General features: G+C 52.3%; 6 protein-coding genes across 6 annotated transcripts; 1 reads left to right on the top strand and 5 right to left on the bottom strand.

The window, feature by feature from the left end:
- Window positions 1-1,502: 1,502 nt before the first annotated feature.
- Window positions 1,503-3,805, bottom strand: N7458_002416 (putative DUF21 and CBS domain protein (Mam3); the record flags this gene model as incomplete). Its single annotated transcript, XM_056905799.1, has 2 exons — window positions 1,503-2,592; window positions 2,661-3,805. The coding sequence occupies 2 exons, from the start codon at window positions 3,803-3,805 to the stop codon at window positions 1,503-1,505; spliced, it is 2,235 nt and encodes a 744-aa protein (XP_056769906.1).
- Window positions 3,806-4,749: 944 nt separating this feature from the next.
- N7458_002417 (uncharacterized protein) lies at window positions 4,750-6,733 on the bottom strand (the record flags this gene model as incomplete). The annotated part of the gene is made up of 2 exons (XM_056905800.1): window positions 4,750-6,343; window positions 6,567-6,733. 2 exons carry the CDS (start codon window positions 6,731-6,733, stop codon window positions 4,750-4,752), a joined length of 1,761 nt encoding a protein of 586 aa, XP_056769907.1.
- A 1,499-nt stretch (window positions 6,734-8,232) lies between these two features.
- Window positions 8,233-9,524, bottom strand: N7458_002418 (2-oxoisovalerate dehydrogenase subunit beta; the record flags this gene model as incomplete). Its single annotated transcript, XM_056905801.1, has 3 exons — window positions 8,233-8,270; window positions 8,328-8,893; window positions 8,965-9,524. The coding sequence occupies 3 exons, from the start codon at window positions 9,522-9,524 to the stop codon at window positions 8,233-8,235; spliced, it is 1,164 nt and encodes a 387-aa protein (XP_056769908.1).
- Window positions 9,525-10,272: 748 nt separating this feature from the next.
- N7458_002419 (argininosuccinate synthase) lies at window positions 10,273-12,065 on the top strand (the record flags this gene model as incomplete). Its single annotated transcript, XM_056905802.1, has 8 exons — window positions 10,273-10,287; window positions 10,451-10,493; window positions 10,555-10,596; window positions 10,661-10,825; window positions 10,885-10,937; window positions 11,010-11,498; window positions 11,558-11,637; window positions 11,702-12,065. 8 exons carry the CDS (start codon window positions 10,273-10,275, stop codon window positions 12,063-12,065), a joined length of 1,251 nt encoding a protein of 416 aa, XP_056769909.1.
- A 425-nt stretch (window positions 12,066-12,490) lies between these two features.
- Window positions 12,491-14,176, bottom strand: N7458_002420 (putative salicylate hydroxylase; the record flags this gene model as incomplete). Its single annotated transcript, XM_056905803.1, has 7 exons — window positions 12,491-12,528; window positions 12,591-12,919; window positions 12,978-13,715; window positions 13,762-13,829; window positions 13,894-13,970; window positions 14,069-14,073; window positions 14,130-14,176. 7 exons carry the CDS (start codon window positions 14,174-14,176, stop codon window positions 12,491-12,493), a joined length of 1,302 nt encoding a protein of 433 aa, XP_056769910.1.
- Window positions 14,177-16,013: 1,837 nt separating this feature from the next.
- N7458_002421 (cytochrome P450) lies at window positions 16,014-18,065 on the bottom strand (the record flags this gene model as incomplete). The annotated part of the gene is made up of 5 exons (XM_056905804.1): window positions 16,014-16,185; window positions 16,295-16,602; window positions 16,712-17,169; window positions 17,257-17,833; window positions 17,892-18,065. The coding sequence occupies 5 exons, from the start codon at window positions 18,063-18,065 to the stop codon at window positions 16,014-16,016; spliced, it is 1,689 nt and encodes a 562-aa protein (XP_056769911.1).
- Window positions 18,066-18,223: the final 158 nt, after the last annotated feature.

An 18,223-nucleotide genomic window follows, 5' to 3' on the forward strand; every position in this document is an offset into this window, starting at 1 on the left:
GTGTCGAGAGTTCCCACTTCGCGTCCTCCTTGGATATTTTCAACTGGCCTGGTTTTCAACGAGGCTTCATGACCCATTTCTCGAGACCGTCTCTACGGCGGACGTTTTATGCAGTTACGTTGATGATCGGAACATTTCATCTTGTTGAGACATGCCTACATTTTCTGCATACTCGTGGCGCATCTGTAAATTTTGATTTGGTGATGGGTTTCCCAGGAAAAGCATGTATCTACTCTGATATTCCAGTTCAAGTATTATTTCGTCTCTGATCTTCTCTTTCTCATCTAATTCTCTGTCTTTCATACGTGTCCATGCCTAAGAAGCCGTCTACCGTAAACCAGTGGTCGTTATATTCAAACCGACTACTCTGTTTCTCTACAAACTACACGTTGCTGGAAATGGTTTGCAGGTAAAGAAGTGAAATTGAGAGGGCATACGCTTTGCCCTGGAAGAACCATGTGCAAAGAAAAGAAGTAGGCTATGCACAGCACATGAGAAAACATGAATCGAACAAGAAATGCGGACAGAGAAGATATGTATCAAAACTGGCAAAGCAGATATAAAGACACCGGCGATGGAAAATGGATATAACAGAACATAACAATGTTCAGCCGACCAAATATAGAAATGGAGGTGGATCGGAGTACTCGAAGTCTTTGAAGGCTCGAGGGTATATGTAACAATTGCGAGGCTTTGTGTTGTTACATGAGAGGACAGCAGACTCGACAATTTATGCCGCGGCCTCTATAATGGTGGTTTCTTTTTGTTTGGTTGTTTGTAGGAGGGAAGGGCTGGACAATTCATGTGGCCGTCCTTGTGGCCAGGTATCTCTTTCTGCGAGAGCAAGACATTCGGTGGGGTGACCCCGCGGGCTCTGCAAATCCGTGGATAGCTTGGGTCTTTTTGCATGAGCGAGAGACTCGACACTTTATGTCGCAGTCTCTGCAGACTGGTCGCGGTTTTTTGAATGGTTTGGTCTTTTGAGTTGTCTTTCGAAATGTCTCTTGAATCGTTTTCTTTTGAGTGTGGCCCTTCGCATTGTCCTGTTATTTTGTTTTGCTTTTGATTTTTGGGTCTCTTGGTGGGTTGAGACTTGAAGATTGGCACCCCAGGCTCTAGAGAGAGTAGTGGTTCTTGTTTTTCCATTCTGTGAGCTGGAACCGGAAGACTGGCATTCTGGGCTCTGGAAAGTGTGGTGGTTCTTGGTGTCTGCATTCTGTGAGCCTGTTCATGGGTTAGCCAGTCCTGTATTTGGATGGATGGAGATTTGAAACATACCTGTATGGCATCATGATAATCGCCGGTAAGGAGAAGAGAATTGATACTCTGCAAGCGTCGCCGCCTCCAGTCTTTGGGCTGCTGGATATTGATGGACCCATGGGCAAAGTAGCTTTCCATATAAATGCAGAGCAAGTCTGGCGCTCCGCGATCTTGCTTCCGATGGTTCAGGCAATTGAGACCGGTAAATCTGCTTCAGCGAGGAGTGTCTGCATTCGGTATATCTAATGCAGAAGAGGTTTGTCCTCTGCAGCGCTGTCACCACCTGCGGATTTGTGGTGCTTGCCATGCTTCTTCTTGCGGCGACGTTTTTTGGGTTGGGACGCGTGCGCCGATGAGTGCATGTCGCTTGTGGTTATAGTATTTATAGCGCTGTCCTTGGTAGCAGGAGAGGAGTTGCCAGTTTGGCGAAGGGACGTTCCAGCCTCACCTTCCGACGAGCTGCAGCAGTTAGCATGGAGGACGACTTTGCGGATGCCGTTGACGTCCACGATTTGCTCTGTGATGCTGCCGCTGCGGGTCGGGCCACGATGGTGGTATATAAATTCAGCGGACTTTGAATCCGTCGAGCGGATGCTTCCTGTGCTGCTACTGCTCTTGCTCTTGCTTTTGTGGGTAGATGCGGTGCGGTTGAGATCTTCGCGCTCCTCCCGGACGGCCTCAGGGATGGAAACCTGGGGAAGGTCTATATATTGTTGGGCATTTGTACCCTTGGTGACATGATCATGCGCGGAAATCGTACCGTATCCGACTTTGAGAGCATGGGCTCCGTCTTTGGCATCGGCACCGGAACTGACAAGGCCTGCTCCAATGCCTCCTTGAAGGCCAGTTGGCGAAGATAACCGGTGCGAATCAGGGGGACTTTGTCCAGATTCAAAGTCTGTCGGGGCAGAGCGGGATGGCGAGGTACCGCTCCGTTTGATTTTGACAGAGGTGTAGCGCGTTTGACGCGGCCGGCTTGCAAGATTGGAGGGTCCGAGGTGTTTCAGGTGTTCTCGGATCTCGTCTGTGGCACCTCTCTGTGTGAACCAATTGTCATGAGAGTCTGAAGGCTGATCGGCATTTTGTCGGCGAAGTTGAAAGCGTGGAGGAGGGGCTTCCACGGAGCTGCGACGGCGAGGAAGGTCTGAAGACCTTTGTGTCAGGATGGAGGAGGACTTGACAAGCCCGTCCATCTCGCCCTCCGTCAGGGAAGTGGCCATTGGTGGCTCCTCGACGATTTTGCCCTTGGGCACTCGGCTTTTGGGTGCTGGTGCCATGCGACGAATGGCTTTGTGGACATCAATGAAGACATCCGATTCGTCAATGATTTCTCTGTTGTTGTTGTCAGTAAATAGAACTCAACGAAGCAGAAAGATAAGGCGAAGGGAAGGTCAACTTACTCTCCGATCAATTCTTCAATCACATCTTCCAGAGTGACTACTCCGAGGGTCCCACGGTCTTCGCTTGGATACTCCGAAACGAGCACCATATGCGACTTCCCTTCTTGGAAAAAGTTGACAATGTCCAGACAACTTGTTTCCGGGCGTGTCTCTGGTAGGGTCGCCAGTGGAAATTCTCTGACACGCTTGCAATCTTCGGGGTCGTAGGTGATGAGCATCTTGACCAGTAGCATGCCCACGAAGTTCATGGAGTTGTCAGGTGCGTGGATGGGAATGCGAGAATATCCTTGGGACAGAATCAGGTCCATGGTGCGTTCATCGAGGACGGTGTCCGCGGACATGGTGAACACATCTTCCATCGGCGTCATGATTGAGCCCACGGATTTCTCTTTCAAATCGAGTACAGCGGATATGATTGTCACTTCGTCGGAGTTAAGCTGTTCTCCGGCCTCGCCCAACGTCTTGTGAAGGGTAACGAGGGTCTTCAATCCAGCCTTTTTGTAAATGGTCCCGTGGTCTTCGCCAAGAAGCTTGTCGAGCAACTTGGCCACGGGCCAGGCTACCGGGGACATGACGTACATCAGAACCAGTACGCACGGTGCCATCCATGCCCCGATAGGTAGACCGTATCGAACACAGATTGACTGAGGAACAATCTCGCCGAAAATGACAATCAAGGCAGTACTTCCCAGCACAGCTGGCCATCCACCGCCGAGGCTTCTATCCAGGACGATTGGTAAAGTCTCATTGGTGATCACGTTGCTGAGGAGAAGAGTGACGAGCACCCAGTGCTTTCCCCTCTTGAGCAGGTTCAAGACACTGGCGGCATTCTTCTTCTCCGAGGCTTCACCAGACGTTTGGATCACTTGTAAGTAGACTTCATCCTGGCCCATCAATGCAATTGTAAGTCCCGCGAACGCTCCACCGCTCAAGACCAAGGCTGCCGATATGCCCAGGTACAGCCATAAACTTGGGTCGTCGGGTTCTGTTGAAGGTTCGGCCTCGCGATGTGAGGAGATGAGATAGGGCGACAGCATTGGAGCAGCTGCCGCCAGCGGAAGGTGAGAGAAGGCGAAGAAGATGACTTTGGCTAGACTCAGCACAATGGGCCGAGCGGCGAGCAGATGCGTGGCATGGGGCGCCATCCTCATCTGAAAGTCGTCTTGTCTTTCCGATCAAAATGAAAATCGGGTTCGTCACCAAGGTCTATCTCGATGGTTTCCAATGATGGAGAAACAGGCTCCACGGTCGCAGAGGGCGGGGTCACAGTCGGGACATTACTGAACTCAAGCTGGTTGTGACAGGACGCAGCTTGGGAGGGGCGGGGATTGAGGGGGGGAGGGGGGAGGGGGAGGGGGAGGGGGGAGGGGGGGCAAACAACAACAAGGAGACGTAGAAGAGAGACAAGGAGGGGAGAGAGGAGAGGCGCTGTGATCTGGAGGAAAAAACTGCGCGGCGAAACGGGTGGATCTGGCGAACAAACCACCATGGGCGTAAGATGCGAATGCTGATCGAGACGAGGCTGAATTGGGTTTCGAGCGTAGCAGATGACGAATGAACGCAGGGGCCATCGACACCTGGAAGGTTAGGCTCTTTAACCCGCTCCACCGTGGATCCCGTGCTCCGCAAAAATGGCCGATGCAATTGGCAGCGGTCCGTAGCCGAGTTTCGGAGAGGTTAGCGCGCATTTCCGTCACAGTCGAACTCCCTCATACTCCTCCTCCAATGCGAACTAATTGACCGTCGTGGTTGGCAATTGCGCTCGGACTGTTCAGATCGCTTTGGCTCCAGGTCCCTCGTGAGAGGGCATTGTCATTCTGGGCGGCGACAGCAGACGAATCGAGGCATAGAAGCCGGAAAACTGTGTGCACTCGGACTGTTCAGGTTGCTTTGGCTCCAGAGCCCTCGCGAGAGGGCATTGTCATTCTGGGCGGCAACTGCAGACGAATCGAGGCAGTAGTTGGGATGCTTTGCACGCGGTCTGTTCAGGTTGCTTTGGCACCAGGACCCTCGCGAGAGGGTGTTTGGTTCTGGGCGGCAACAGCAGACGAATCGGCGCAGTAGTTGGGAAGAATCACACTCGGTCAAGTCAAGTTGTGCTCCCAGAGCCCTCGGTAGAGGACTTTTCCTTCCTGGCCTGCAACTGCTGACGAATTGAGCGGGCTTCCTCGACGAAATCCATCCCATCATCGGTCTTCTTTAACCCATCCACGACAATATCGGCGGAAAGTTGAAGGCTTTCCAAGGATTCCTGAAGGTCGCCACCTTCGGCGAGCAGCGTGACGAGCTGCATGTTCATGTTAGGATCTTGGTAGGCCTTCATGACCTTCTCATATGCCTGGTTCGCGGAATCCACCGTATCTCGGAGCGCATCAGCGGGCATATGAACGCGATGGATGTGGTCCAAGGCGTTCACGTACCTCTGTTGAACGAGGTCAAGCTCCGCGAGCTTTTCATTGCACTCCTTCTCCAGAATTTCGACTCGACCATTTGCCAGGTCGTTGGCTTTCTCCAGTTCTACACGTTCGTCCCAGTAAGCTTGGACTTCCTGGACCGTATACGTGAGGACTTGATCGGTCTGGACCGATGCTTCGGTCTGGGCAGGTGCCCCAGATTGAGCGATGTTGTCGGTCAGAGCGAGAGCGTCATTTTGGGTGACGGCGTCGGTCTGGATGGTCGAGAACTCGGTCTGGACGGCGGCGTCCTTCTTCTCTGTCAGGGGGAGGTTGGTGAGATTGGCGATCTGGGTGTTCAACGCTGACAGGTCCCGCTCGAGCAAGTTGACCTTGCACTCGAGCTTACGCTTCTCCAAGCCGTACTTGTGAATCATACCGTTCTTGATTCTGTACGTGTCGGAATGGTGTTTGGACAATGCCAGCTGAACCCCACGCAGACGGTCAATCTCTCTCAGCGCGGCGACGTGCGAAGCTCGAGGGTCGTCCTCGGTGCCACAGATGGTGAGGTCATTATCTGCGTCAGGACGCATGCCCCACTGTAGGCGTCCGGCGGCCTCGTCCAGGCTCTGCCGGTAACTGTCGAACTCATCCTTGAGCTCCGCGTATTCCTTTGTCGCTTCAGTGAGCTTTGCGCTGAGGTCGGAATTGGTGGAGATGGCCTCGGCTAGCTGGTCCTCGAATGTCTTGGCACTGTGGCGAGCAGCGTCGAGTTCCATTCTGACCTGGTGAACTAGCTCATCCTCTCGGCGAACCAATTCCTTCTCAACCTTCATGGCAACCTCCTTGGCAACAGTCCTCCGATTCTCAGTCAATCGACGGTCGTAGTCGGAGTTCCGGTTGCGAGCCACCCTCAAGTCCATCTCAAGTTTGTCGATGCGGGACTGCATCTTGGCCTGCAAGTCCCACTCCGCCTGGCGGTAAGGTCGGAGCAAATCAGCGCGACGCTTCTTGAGATTAAAGCAGAAATCCACGTAACTAGCATTGGCCCGGCGATAGGATGCCAGCTCATTCAGGTCCGCCGCGAACTTGGCCTGGTCCTCTTCGAGATCCTTTTGAGCCAGATAGACATTGCGTTCGCGGTTTTCCATCATGAGCTCACGTTCATCCATCGACCGGGTGTTGACTGGCTGAGCTAGGTGTGGCATTTCATCAGGACCGGGGTTGGGGGTGCTTGTCGTGGTCGCCATTTTGACACCTGACAGTGTCTCCTTGTTGTTGTTTTCATCGCTGGTGAAAGCATTAGTCTCAGCTCAGTCATCTCATTGCCCACATGAGGTGGGTGAAGGTTTGATATGGGATGGGTGAACGAACATGGGTGGAGGGGGTAGTGGGTGAGGTGTGGAAGGGTGAGGGGCGATGGGCGATGGGTGATGGGCGATGGGTGATGGGCGATGGGTGATGGGCGATGGGTGATGGGCGATGGGTGAGGTATGGGGTGGCATCAACTTACCTCTTCGTTGCCGAAGAGCGGACCAGGAACGCGGGGTCGACCCCAAGGGGACGAACGACAGAGGTAGCTCCGACCGCCAGGAGGAGGATCAGAGTTACCAGCAGTCGGACGATGCCCAAGAGGACGAACGCCACGGCCGGAAAAACGAAGTTGTTGAACAGCTTCATGGTGAAGACTGTTCACGAGAGGGGGAGGCTTAGAAGAACGTTCAAAAGAACGTTCAGCACGCAGAAAGGAAAAGTGTACGCTACCGGAGTAGCGAAGCGCAGCCGACAACTTGGTTTTCGCAGTTGTGGGAAGGTTGGAGAGGAGAGAAAGAAGGAGAGTTTCCGGAGGTGAGGAAGAGGCTTAAATACCCATTTCCCAATCGGGTAAGGGCCGTCCCCCAGTGTCCACGACCCCCCAGTGTGGGCGATTTGTTTGCTTCGTGCCTTCCCAGCTTTTCTGCCTATCTTCCCTCCAAGGCTACCTCGCCAGCCTTCCTTGGTGCCTTGTTCCAGGATTTCGAAGTGGTGCCTCATGGAGGCAGAATTATAGTCCAAGGCACCAGCATCGCTAAATTACACATACAAGGTTGTCTGGGGTGAGTTTGGCGGTTACAGGATATGCCAATATACACTGTCAATTTGATATCCCGTCCAGTGCTACTCGGTGGTACTCGATGCTCTATCCGGTCCAGTCTATCCGTCTCTGCAAATTACAGATCAATAGAATATCTAGGATTCATTCTATGTGTAGTGTGGTTTCTGTGTCTTGCAGAGATTGTGGTGGTGGTAAATTCCGATTGTTGTTGGCGGTCGTCACAATTATGCTAGCCCGGCATCTCCATGTAGATCAACAAACTGAATTTTGCGACAACTCAGTCAATATCTGAAGAATCCCAACTGATTTTTCATCCATTCTCACTTCTGTTATTAATTAAACCTGTATTAATTCAATATCACATTCTTATTAGATTTTGGAATTATTTGGGCTATTTTTTTTCCGTTCCATGTCGTTGGGGCGTCGTTGATCTAGAATATTTAAGCTTTTCGGGCCAAGTGGGGACATGCGGCTGCGGGAACCAGATGCCCATGGCCCCATGGAACCTGCCGGACAGTGCCAAGCCCGAGGTCCATACTGCGCGGGGGCCTACAAAGGAGTTTTACAATAACGATACAGCTACTCAGGATCCTGGTGCTGCATTTTGAAGAGATCAGCTTCATTTGCGCTTCTTGACCTGAACGCGTTGTGCATGCAGTAGGTAGACCCGGTTAGGGGCTGCCCATCAGTGTCCAGGGTCTGGCACGGTCGCCCATCGTTAGAGGCTGGAGGCGACCATTTTTTACACTTTGGAATACTACAGGCACCGTTCTGGGATGATTGTTTATTTTGTAGAGGTGTGATAGTTGCCGGTGCTCCCAAGTGTAGACTGGATGGGGTTGCTTGTTGACGATATATTTTGGGTGGATCGGTGCCTAAATCAGGTTCCAGGCCTACACGGGACCTGCAGCCAGGTGTCGCCCGGACGATCGAATCATACTACGAGAACAATACAAACAAAGCAAGGTGCTTTGTGCGAAAATATTTGATTCTATTGGACATCCTAAAACACTGTAGGATTACAGGCTATTTGGGTAGAGTAGGTATACTTTGGTCTATCATGACATTTCCGAGAGGCCTGCGCTCAGTATTCTAGAGTCTGTTTGATCGCGTCGTAAATTCCTGGGAAGCGTGTCAATTAGGGGTAATCTCTATGGATGTACAGATTAGATAACTCACTGGCAACGTCGGGCAGGATGAATTGCTCGTAGGATAGGCCGGTGTGGGTGCTCCAGCCAGCGACTCGCTTGACCGGGGCTTCCAAGCGTAGGAAGGCGCCTTCTTGTAGCGTCGCGGCGACCTCGGCACCAACACCATAGTTAATCATGCTCTCGTGAACCACCACAGCTCGTCCCGTCTTGCGGACACTGTCAATGACAGTCTGGCGATCCCAGGGGTAGATTGTCCGCAGATCGATCAGCTCAATGCTGACACCCTTCATAGTCTTTTCAATGGCGGAGATGGCAGAAGAGCACAGGTAGAGGGGTTGACCGTAGGAAATGATTGTCAGATCCTTGCCGGGCTTGATCACCTCCGCCTTGCTCAGGGGTATCGTGTAGTATTCATTCGGGACGTGCTCCACGGCGGCTCGATAGAGGATCTTCGGTTCCATGAAGATAACCGGGTCGTTGTGTTCGAAGATGGAGGAAAGTAGGAGACCCTTGGCCTGTGCGGGTGACCGTGGCATGACCACTCGGACACCAGGAACGTGTGCAAAGAGGGCCTCGGGGGACTGTGAATGATATCTAGCCAGAAAGCATGTCAGAATCTGAATCCGTTTGAGGCACCACGTCAAGACGACTCCAGTGAAACGTACAGTGCACCGTGTCCAACCGCACCGCAGGGCATGCGAACCACCAAGCCTCCAACGTTGATTCCAGTACCACCTTCTCTGTATCGGAACTTGGCAGCCTCATTGACAATCTGATCGAATGCTGGAAAGACATAGTCGGCAAACTGTATTTCTGCCACAGGTTTCATGCCTTCGGCCGCAGCACCAATGGCAAAACCGGCAATTCCTTGCTCAGTCAAGGGTGTGTTAAAGACTCGTTCCGAGCCGAACTCTGTCTGAAGGTCCATCGAACACCGAAAGACACCACCGAAAGCCACATCTTCGCCAAACAACATGACCTTGTCGGAGGTTGATAGGGCTGTCCGCAACGCAGAGTTGATGGCTTGAAAAAGATTTAGCCGCTTGCTGGTAGCTGCCGCTGGGAAGTCGGGCACGCTAGATAGGGAGGAGGGGGTATGGTGCAGTAGTGGCGTAGACTTGTAATCAATAGGGAGGTTGAGCTTCGCCCGCGGCGAGGGAGCACTGGAGTAGCATCGGCGTGAGACTCGCGGGATCAGACTCCGCGATGATCGAGGTAACGACATCGTTGAAAGGGGAATGAGATGAGAATGCCGTGCTAGCGAGCAGAAACGTGTAAAAAGTCTTAGAACTCCCACATTCTCGTTATAAAGAGAATCCCTCCTGTCGGTTTCCTGGGGGCATTGCGGGGATACGCCGTGAATAACCGCGGATGCAAACTTGCCAAACAACTTGTTATGACGGCAGTGTTAAGCAGTCCAACCTGGCTGTTGTGTTGTGGGACCTCTAGGAGTAGTGCTTGGACTTTACCCTTTACCCATCGTGGAAACAGATCATCGAGTAGTACATCTCTGGTGTGGAACTAATCATAGAGGAGTTTGTCGAGTCTCTAGGAGCTCTCTGCTTGAGTTTCTTATCGACCAATGGGATTGAGTCATGAGTATTTGCGGGAAACGGAAGATATACCCTCGTCATTGTTTTGCAGTGCTCTCGTAACTATTGTCTGGACAGTTCTTCTGCGATGAAGCATAGTCGATCTTTCTAGATAAATACTCAAATATCCTCTCGGGGATCCCGATCGACGCCATCCACAATTGCACATGGACTTTCCCGAGCGGTGAGCACTCGTCCTTATCGGGAAGAGGCAGCTTATCATCATAGCCGGTGTCGGCGCCAAGAAGTGTGACTCCCGGGGCCCGCACCAAAAACCCGCCTTTTTTTCCCGGTGACTCAACCTTTTCGAACCTATTTCAACTCCAGTGTTTCTACCTTTTTTTGTTAAGCTTCATTACAACACATTTCACATCACTCACAATGTCCAAGGGAAAGGTAGGTTGATTCAATTGCTCCTGTCGCCGCTGGCAATGCCCATTGCCATTGCCATTGCCATTGCCATTGCCATTGCCCACTTTCATTTAGACCGCCATTCCATCCCACTTTCCACACCTCCAATTGCCGCGTTCCCGACCGAACTGACCTAATGCCTCAACAGGTTTGCCTTGCCTACTCCGGTGGCCTCGATACTAGCTGTATCCGTACGATATGCCCTCAAGAACAATAGCTCCATCCATGGCAGTCGCTGACACACGATAATAGTCAAGTACCTGATTGAGGATGGCTACGAGGTCGTGTGCTTCAGTAAGTCGCAAGCACCAACGCGAATCACAAAAATTACTGGGATGGATGCTAATGCAACATACAGTGGCCGATGTTGGTCAGGAGGAGGACTTCGAGGCTGCCCGCGAGAAGGCCCTGAAGATCGGTGCCCTCAAGTGCGAGATTGTCGACATCCGCCGCGAGTTCATCGAGGAACTCTGCTTCCCCGCCATTGCTTGCAATGCTGTCTACGAGAACGTGTACCTGCTCGGTATGACCAATCTCCAATTGAGTGCTACATCAAGGTCGCCCTGCTGATGGCTTTTCTAGGTACCTCTCTGGCTCGCCCCGTCATTGCCCGTGCTCAGATTGCTGTCGCCCAGGTATGCTCCCCACACTCACTGCCTTTTTCCCTTACTGTGGATGGTCGCTGATCATGCGATACTGTTTCCTAGCGCGAGGGCTGCTTCGCTGTCTCCCACGGCTGCACCGGCAAGGGTAACGACCAGGTTCGCTTCGAGCTCGCCTTCTACGCTCTCCAGCCCAACATCAAGGTCATTGCCCCGTGGCGTGACCCCGTCTTCTACGAGCGCTTCGTCGGCCGTAACGATCTCCTCGCCTATGCTGCCGAGAAGGGCATCCCCGTCACCTCCACCAAGTCCAAGCCCTGGTCCATGGATGAGAACCTGGCCCACTGCTCTTACGAGGCCGGTATCCTGGAGGACCCCAACATCACTCCTCCCGCCGATATGTGGAAGTTGACCCAGGACCCCCTCACTGCCCCCGACCAGCCCGAGGACTTCACCCTCACCTTTGAGAAGGGTGTCCCCGTCAAGCTGGAGTACACTGAGAAGGGCCAGCAGAAGACTGTCACCGACTCTGTTGACCTCTTCCTGACTGCCAACGCCATTGCCCGCCGCAACGGTGTTGGTCGTATCGACATTGTAAGTTATTGGAGCATCGCATGAAGCTTTCCAGACACCTCAAGCTAATATCCACCTAGGTCGAGAACCGTTTCATCGGTATCAAGTCCCGTGGCTGCTACGAGACCCCCGGTCTTACCTGCCTGCGCGCCGCTCACATGTGAGTTTCTCTCCCCTGCTGTTGGTACATTTTACTTGCGTGAAAATGCGCTGACTTTTTATAGCGACCTTGAGGGTCTTGTGATGGACCGTGAGGTCCGCGCCCTGCGTGACTCTTTCGTCACCTTCAACTACTCCAAGCTCCTGTACAACGGCATGTACTTCTCTCCCGAGCGCGAGTTCCTCGAGGCCTCCATCACCGCCTCCCAGAAGACCGTCAACGGTGTTGTCCGCTGCCGTGCCTACAAGGGCACCATGTCCGTCCTCGGCCGCTACTCCGAGACCGAGAAGCTGTACGACATGACCGAGTCCTCCATGGACGAGATCGGTGACTTCTCCCCCGCCGAGACCACTGGCTTCATTAACGTGTCTGCCATCCGTCTCAAGAAGTACGGCCAGATGAAGGCTGCTGCCGGCGAGAAGTTGTAAATTCCTTCTTCTTTCTCATAGTGAGAAAATGGAGAGCCATATGCTGAGCGTCACTGGCTTTCCACCCAGCCAAAAAAAATGCTGCGGTTTCCCTTTTCATGGTTATCATGTCCTGCTATATAGTGGATTGGGTTCCCGGTTTGAATGATTGTATAATGAAATTAAAAAAGTTACCATGCGGGATAATCATCTTGGTCGCTGTTCATTGAGTAGACTGTATATGCGTTCTATGTCTATTGGTCGTAGTTGAATAGTATGTACAAATCCTCCGATGCATATGTACCGCTGCCACATGGACCAAGTCGAGGAGAGACAAGGCCGCGAAATATCAATCGTCCCCTTAAGGGCTGATATTGATATATCGGGCTGTGCACAATGGGTGCTTGCTTTATGTTGAATATACTGTATAGAGAAGTGTATGCCCACTACAGGCTGGCGTTGACTTTGCCCTCGGTGCTTGCTTCTGCAAAGAATACGAAACAATTAGCAATTTCTTCATCAATGCTCGGGACACGCGTTTCTTACCAATCCAAGCCTCCAAAGCAGCCTTCTCAGCATCCCATCCCCACAGAACTCGCTGCATCTCACGATCGGACCATTTATCCGGGTTCGATCCCACCGTCGAGGCCCGGAACTGCTCATCACGAGCGACCTGTTCAGGTCCATCCGGCAAGTGCAGAGTGATACGATTATCGGAACCCGATTGCTGTACTGCCTCTGCACGCGGTTTTCGCGACTCTTCATATACTTGCAACGCGCGTGGGATTTCGTGTCGAGATGAGATGGTCGATAGGAGAACACCCAGAGCTGCGGCATCTTCGACGGCTTGCGCCGCACCTTGTGCCACGTACGGACTATCGGCGGTTAGTTGGGTTGTACAAGGAATATGGGCGCAGGGATGGTGGAACATACAGCATGGGGTGACACGCATCGCCAATTAAAGCCACCGAGCCCCGAATCCACGTCTTCAGTGGGCGGTGCAGACACAACTTCCACTCCAGCACCTCATCGTCGTCCACCAGATCGATTAGCTTCCTGATTTTCGGTTCCCACCCGGCATAGTTATCGACCATTGCTTGCTTGGAGCCCTTGGTCGTCCATGACTCCTCAACCTCGTGCCGGTCTGGATGCAGCAGGACAACGTTATACAACTGGTGATTGCGGACGGGGTATGCGATGATATGGCGTCCAGGACCGAGCCAACGAGTCGCCTGCGGCTCGTCGATCAACTTCTTCAGCTCGGGGTCTTTCTCCATCACGCTGCGCGGAAGCATGATTCGGTATGCAGCGTCGCCCGTGGCGATGGCCTTCAAGGACAGATCTTCCAACAGGTGTCCCCGAATCGTGGACTTGATGCCGTCGGCGCCGATAACGATGTCACCACGGACAATGCTTCCATTGGCGAGTGTGGCGGATGCTGGGCTGAACTCGACATTCGTGACCAGCGAGTCCACCCGCAGTTCTACATTGGGCAGGGCCAGGGCCTTTTCAATGAGCGCATTGTGCAGATCTGCACGGTGGATGACTGTCTGCTGGCCGAAGGTCTTGTTGACCGGCATCGTGGCAAGGATGCTACCGTCCTCCCATCGTCGTACGTGGATGTGCTCCAGTGCGACATCTTGGGCGTGAATCAAGTCGGAAACCCCCATCCTGGTGGGAGGTTAGTTGTATCGATGATCTGAGACCAGGCTTGTACGCGGACTTACGTTCGAACATCCTTAGCATGTTCGGTGACACTTGGATTCCGGCTCCAACCTCCATCAACTATCAATGGGTGAACGTTAACACTCATTCATGATCCAAACATGATATTGATCACGAGACGTACTTTTGGGGCTGCTTCAAGGACGACGACACGATGGCCTCTTAGACCCAAGGTCAGGGCTGCGGCCATGCCGCCAATGCCTGCATGCTCATTTTGTCAATTGCGTCCTTGATCAGGTGTGCGAATCAGATCCAGGACAATGCAAGATCCATGGAATGCCACAAGAGATACAACATACCGGCCCTGTTCAAAGTTAGTCCACGGCTCTGCGTTACCAAGAAATGACCATCCCGACTTACCCAACTATAACCACGTCAAGCACGACATTAGCCCGCGGCACACTCATGATGGGGGAAAAAATGCAATGCAAATATGAACAACTGATGCAGAATATACAAGACGCGAAGAGAAGAAGCAGAAGAATATGAAAAAAGGTCCACACTCTGTCCGACAAGCTCGTCCCGGACGAGTCTGGCTATTTCAAGAAAATTGCCTCCCTCAGCGTACTAGTCGGACGGTTTGCCGGCCCACCCGTGCCAGACTTCTACTCCGGAATACCTCCATGCTTTCTTTTTTATCCAGAATTCCGGAGCACAGCATACCATCATTCTACAGATTACAGATTACAGGCTATTTTTGCCCCCCTGAACCAGCTTGATCGGCAATCGTCGCCCCGTCTTGTTTCTCCACAAACTGGGGGAGTAATGGGAACGTTTGATGCGTTGATGCGTCTCCTCATTAATTACTGCTAGGACTTGTGGCCATGTCATGTCAGACTCAGAACATAACTAGTGTTCTGACATATTAAGTCTGACACATTTGGTCTTTCGGCTTGTTCGATGAGCGGGTCCAAACACAGGTCATATATAACAATTCCTTTGTAATATATTAGTTTATCTCCGAATCTAAAGTCATTGGTGCTGTGCCGGTCACCGGGCGGCAGACGGCGTCTCCTCCGCCGACAACATGAAGACCAGCATCGACAGTTGAGAACTATCTCAGAAATGGGGTGTACAGGAAGAATTCTTCCTACTAGTGCTGGCCTTTCACCATTTCAAATCTCGCAATAGAAACTAGCTTGCCCACCTTTCGACATTCCTAAATTTGTGGCGCATTCGGAGGGGCGTTGAGCTCGGCAACAGCGGGCGATCGGGAGAGGGACCACGGCCTCCACAGCCAATTGAGCCATTGGCTACTCGACATTTTCCAACCTGCCCCTGGAGATGCTCACACTGGCCATCCGGCTCTTTCGGGGTCTCGCATCTGCCGAAGCTGCGCCCAGACACACCAAAATTCCTCCATAAAGGACATGTCTATCTAAAGAATCCTAGACTACGTGTGGATGGAGAGGTCACCCCCGAAATTCCGCGGCCTTCTGCATGCTCCATCTTTTTGCGCCCGCAGACCCACGGCCTTGTCGCGAACTGTTCCTCCCCGGGTTTGATCCTGTGATGGACTGTATCTGGAGCTAGCTTCTACCGTCTTATCACGGCAAATCTGGGCTACACTTATTGCCGGTTCCATGACATGCTACAAGATAGTAGTTGTCCAGGACTCCTGAAGAGAAAACGATGATGATGACTGTCAAACCTCATTCGTCGTTTGGAAAAAGTTGCTCATGTAGCTAGAACGGTATCCCCTTGACGCCTCATGTACAGTGTCAGCTGACGCTGGATGGACGGAGTAAGCTGCGGATATTCAGAAATCCCCGATCTCCCCACCTTCTAAGCAATCGCAATCAGAGTCCCAAGGGAAGAGTGCATTCATTTCACCCCCAATTTTCCCGAGCTTCTGCTTCCATTCCCTCCTGGCTTCAGCCCATTCACGCTCTCCAATTGCTGCATATTCAACCAAGCGACAACTTGTAACTTGTATAGCGAAAGCTGAGATATCACAGTCAAGGCGAGGACTTGATGATTCAACTCCGAGGCAAGAGCCTATCCACCTAGAGGAGTGGTCGCGCTGCACATTAGCGTTCCGCGTTGCGCAGGCTCCACCGTCCAGCCGCCCCCACGCGGATGGAATTGGACATGGCCATACTCCGCAAGACGCAGGCTTCGGCTGCTCATCAATGCTCGCTTTGCCGGGATATACAACGAAGAGGAAACTGAAGGCGAGATTGTCTGGAGACAATTGCATTGCTAATGCTGAGAACAATAGAAGACCGCATCCACGCAGACCCATCATAGTTTCTCCGTGGCGTAGTATGTGCTCATGCGGTATTGAGTCTCGCCATCGAAACGAGACAGGTCTTGCAATGCCTGCCGGCCCTCTCTGTCAATAGCGGCTCGAATTTCAGGGCTACGAGGTGTGATTCTGCATTCGAAGGGATTAGGTCGCATATTGAGACCATTCCTGCAAAAGAAACGCAGGCAAAAGCCTGGTGATTAGCAAAGCACAAAGAATCGCTCAACCACTTATACAGCAGTAGAGAGTATAGTTAGGTCATTCAGATCGTACTTACGTAAAGTCGAAAATATCCACGGGAATTTCATTGCCCTGCTCATCCAGTGCCTTTTCAATCCTGAATCCCCAAAGGAGCCGCGCAATCGTGATGAAGGTTCCTTGTTCCGCTAGTCCCTGGCCACTGCACACACGCCGTCCCCATCCAAAGGTCATGTATCCCTTTTCGCCAGGGAATGGGCGATGGTCGGCACTATCCTTCAGATATCGATTCGGGTTGAAACGATCTGGCTCGGGGAACTCTCGCTCATGATGGTGGATAGCCCAAACGTTACCCTGGACCCAGGTTCCTCGTGGGATGAACCAGCCCTAAATGGACGTATCAGATCAGCACGTTCAAAACTCGGAGCCTATAACTGCATTGCATCAAGAGTTGTAACAGTGATGAAACTGCTATTTACTCTCTCCATCGTCATACCTTATAATAATCATCTTTAATAGGCGCATGCGGCTGCCCTCCAATAATCGCAACGGATCTCCACCGCAGGACCTCCTTCACAAACGCCTTCACGTAGGGCAAGTCCGGCTCATCGTCGAATGTCGGGCTCCGATGTGATCCCACGACTCGATCAAGTTCCTCCCAGGCTTTAGGCAATGCGTCGGGAAACGCGCAACACGCAAGGACGAAAGTGACCAGTGTCGAGCTGGAGGTGTCGCTACCAGCACCAAACAGGTTCCCCGATAGCGAGGAGATCTCCATGCGTGAGAGATCGTGCTTCGGTCCCTCCTCAAAGAGTTTCTTCGCGTAACACGAGTCTGTGTCGGGCTTCTGGGCTGCTTCTTCGGCGAGCGCGTAGAAGAATGGTCGTCCTCGGCCTTGTCCTTTACCTAGACCTTGTTTCCAGGGTGCCATCCAGTTAGGGAATTTGGCAAGAACTGTCAAAAGTTAGCCAGCCCGTAGATTGTCAATCCCGGACCCCAGATTTACCCCTCTCTCCCTCCCATCTTGTCTCTTCAACTTACAAGGAAACGACTCCATCAACATCGGAAAAGTCTTCCCAGGAACATTCAACTCCGCCGCCCGCTGCATAACAGCAATAACCTCCGTAATAATCGGATCCGTGTACCTAGCCACCCGCCTCCCAAACCCAATAATAGACACCACACTCGTTGCATACCGCTCAAAATGCTTCACATACTCCGTCGGCTCCCGCAACAAATCAAACGCAACAACCTTGCTCTCGTCATTCTGAAACCCCCGATAATTCCGCACCTGCTGCAGACCAACTCCCATATGGGTTAGTTTCCGGTGCAAGCGCCATCTATCGCCGTAGTACATGTTGACTAGATTGGACTGGCCGGCGCCGAGCTCGCTGAAGACAACCATGCGTGGGCGGGAGGCGTAGATTGCGGCGCGTTTGTCGAGGAGTTCGTTTGCGGTCCAGGCGTCGCATATCCAGAGGGTTGGGCGTCGACCGGTCCAGAATGTGATTATGGGGGATTGGTATTGTTTTGATAATTGCTCAAAGTAGATCCAGGGTTTGTTGTCTGGGAGGAGGTGTGTGTTTCCTATTAAGGGGAGTGGAAGGGGGCCTGGGGGCTTTTTGCTGGTTAGAATTTTTGATGCTCTCATGACTAAACTTATTTATGGTACGAACCATCTTAAAGTGTAGATATAGCATGTAGCCATAGTCTATCATGATCAGTAGGCCCAAGACCGTGAGCACTGGAGGTAATACTGTGGCCAAGCTCAGCTTGCTCCATGCTGCCTGACTGAGTAGATCCCGCGCCGAAATAAGAGCAAATAGCTCTTCAAGCTTTTCACCTATCATCTTGTTGCTTTGGTGATATCAGCAACGGGTGAAGGGGATGCTGCCACGTCCAGCGACTTGGAAAATAGGGTGGGCGGTGCGCAGCCTGAGCTTAGATATAAAGGGCCAAGAAGCCAGCCACCATGTGGAAGTCTCATAACATCACTGATGCCCTGTGG

The sequence above is a fragment of the Penicillium daleae genome (assembly GCF_028827525.1).
Source record: "Penicillium daleae strain IBT 16125 chromosome Unknown utg000002l_segment0_segment0, whole genome shotgun sequence".
Lineage (NCBI taxonomy): Eukaryota > Fungi > Ascomycota > Eurotiomycetes > Eurotiales > Aspergillaceae > Penicillium > Penicillium daleae.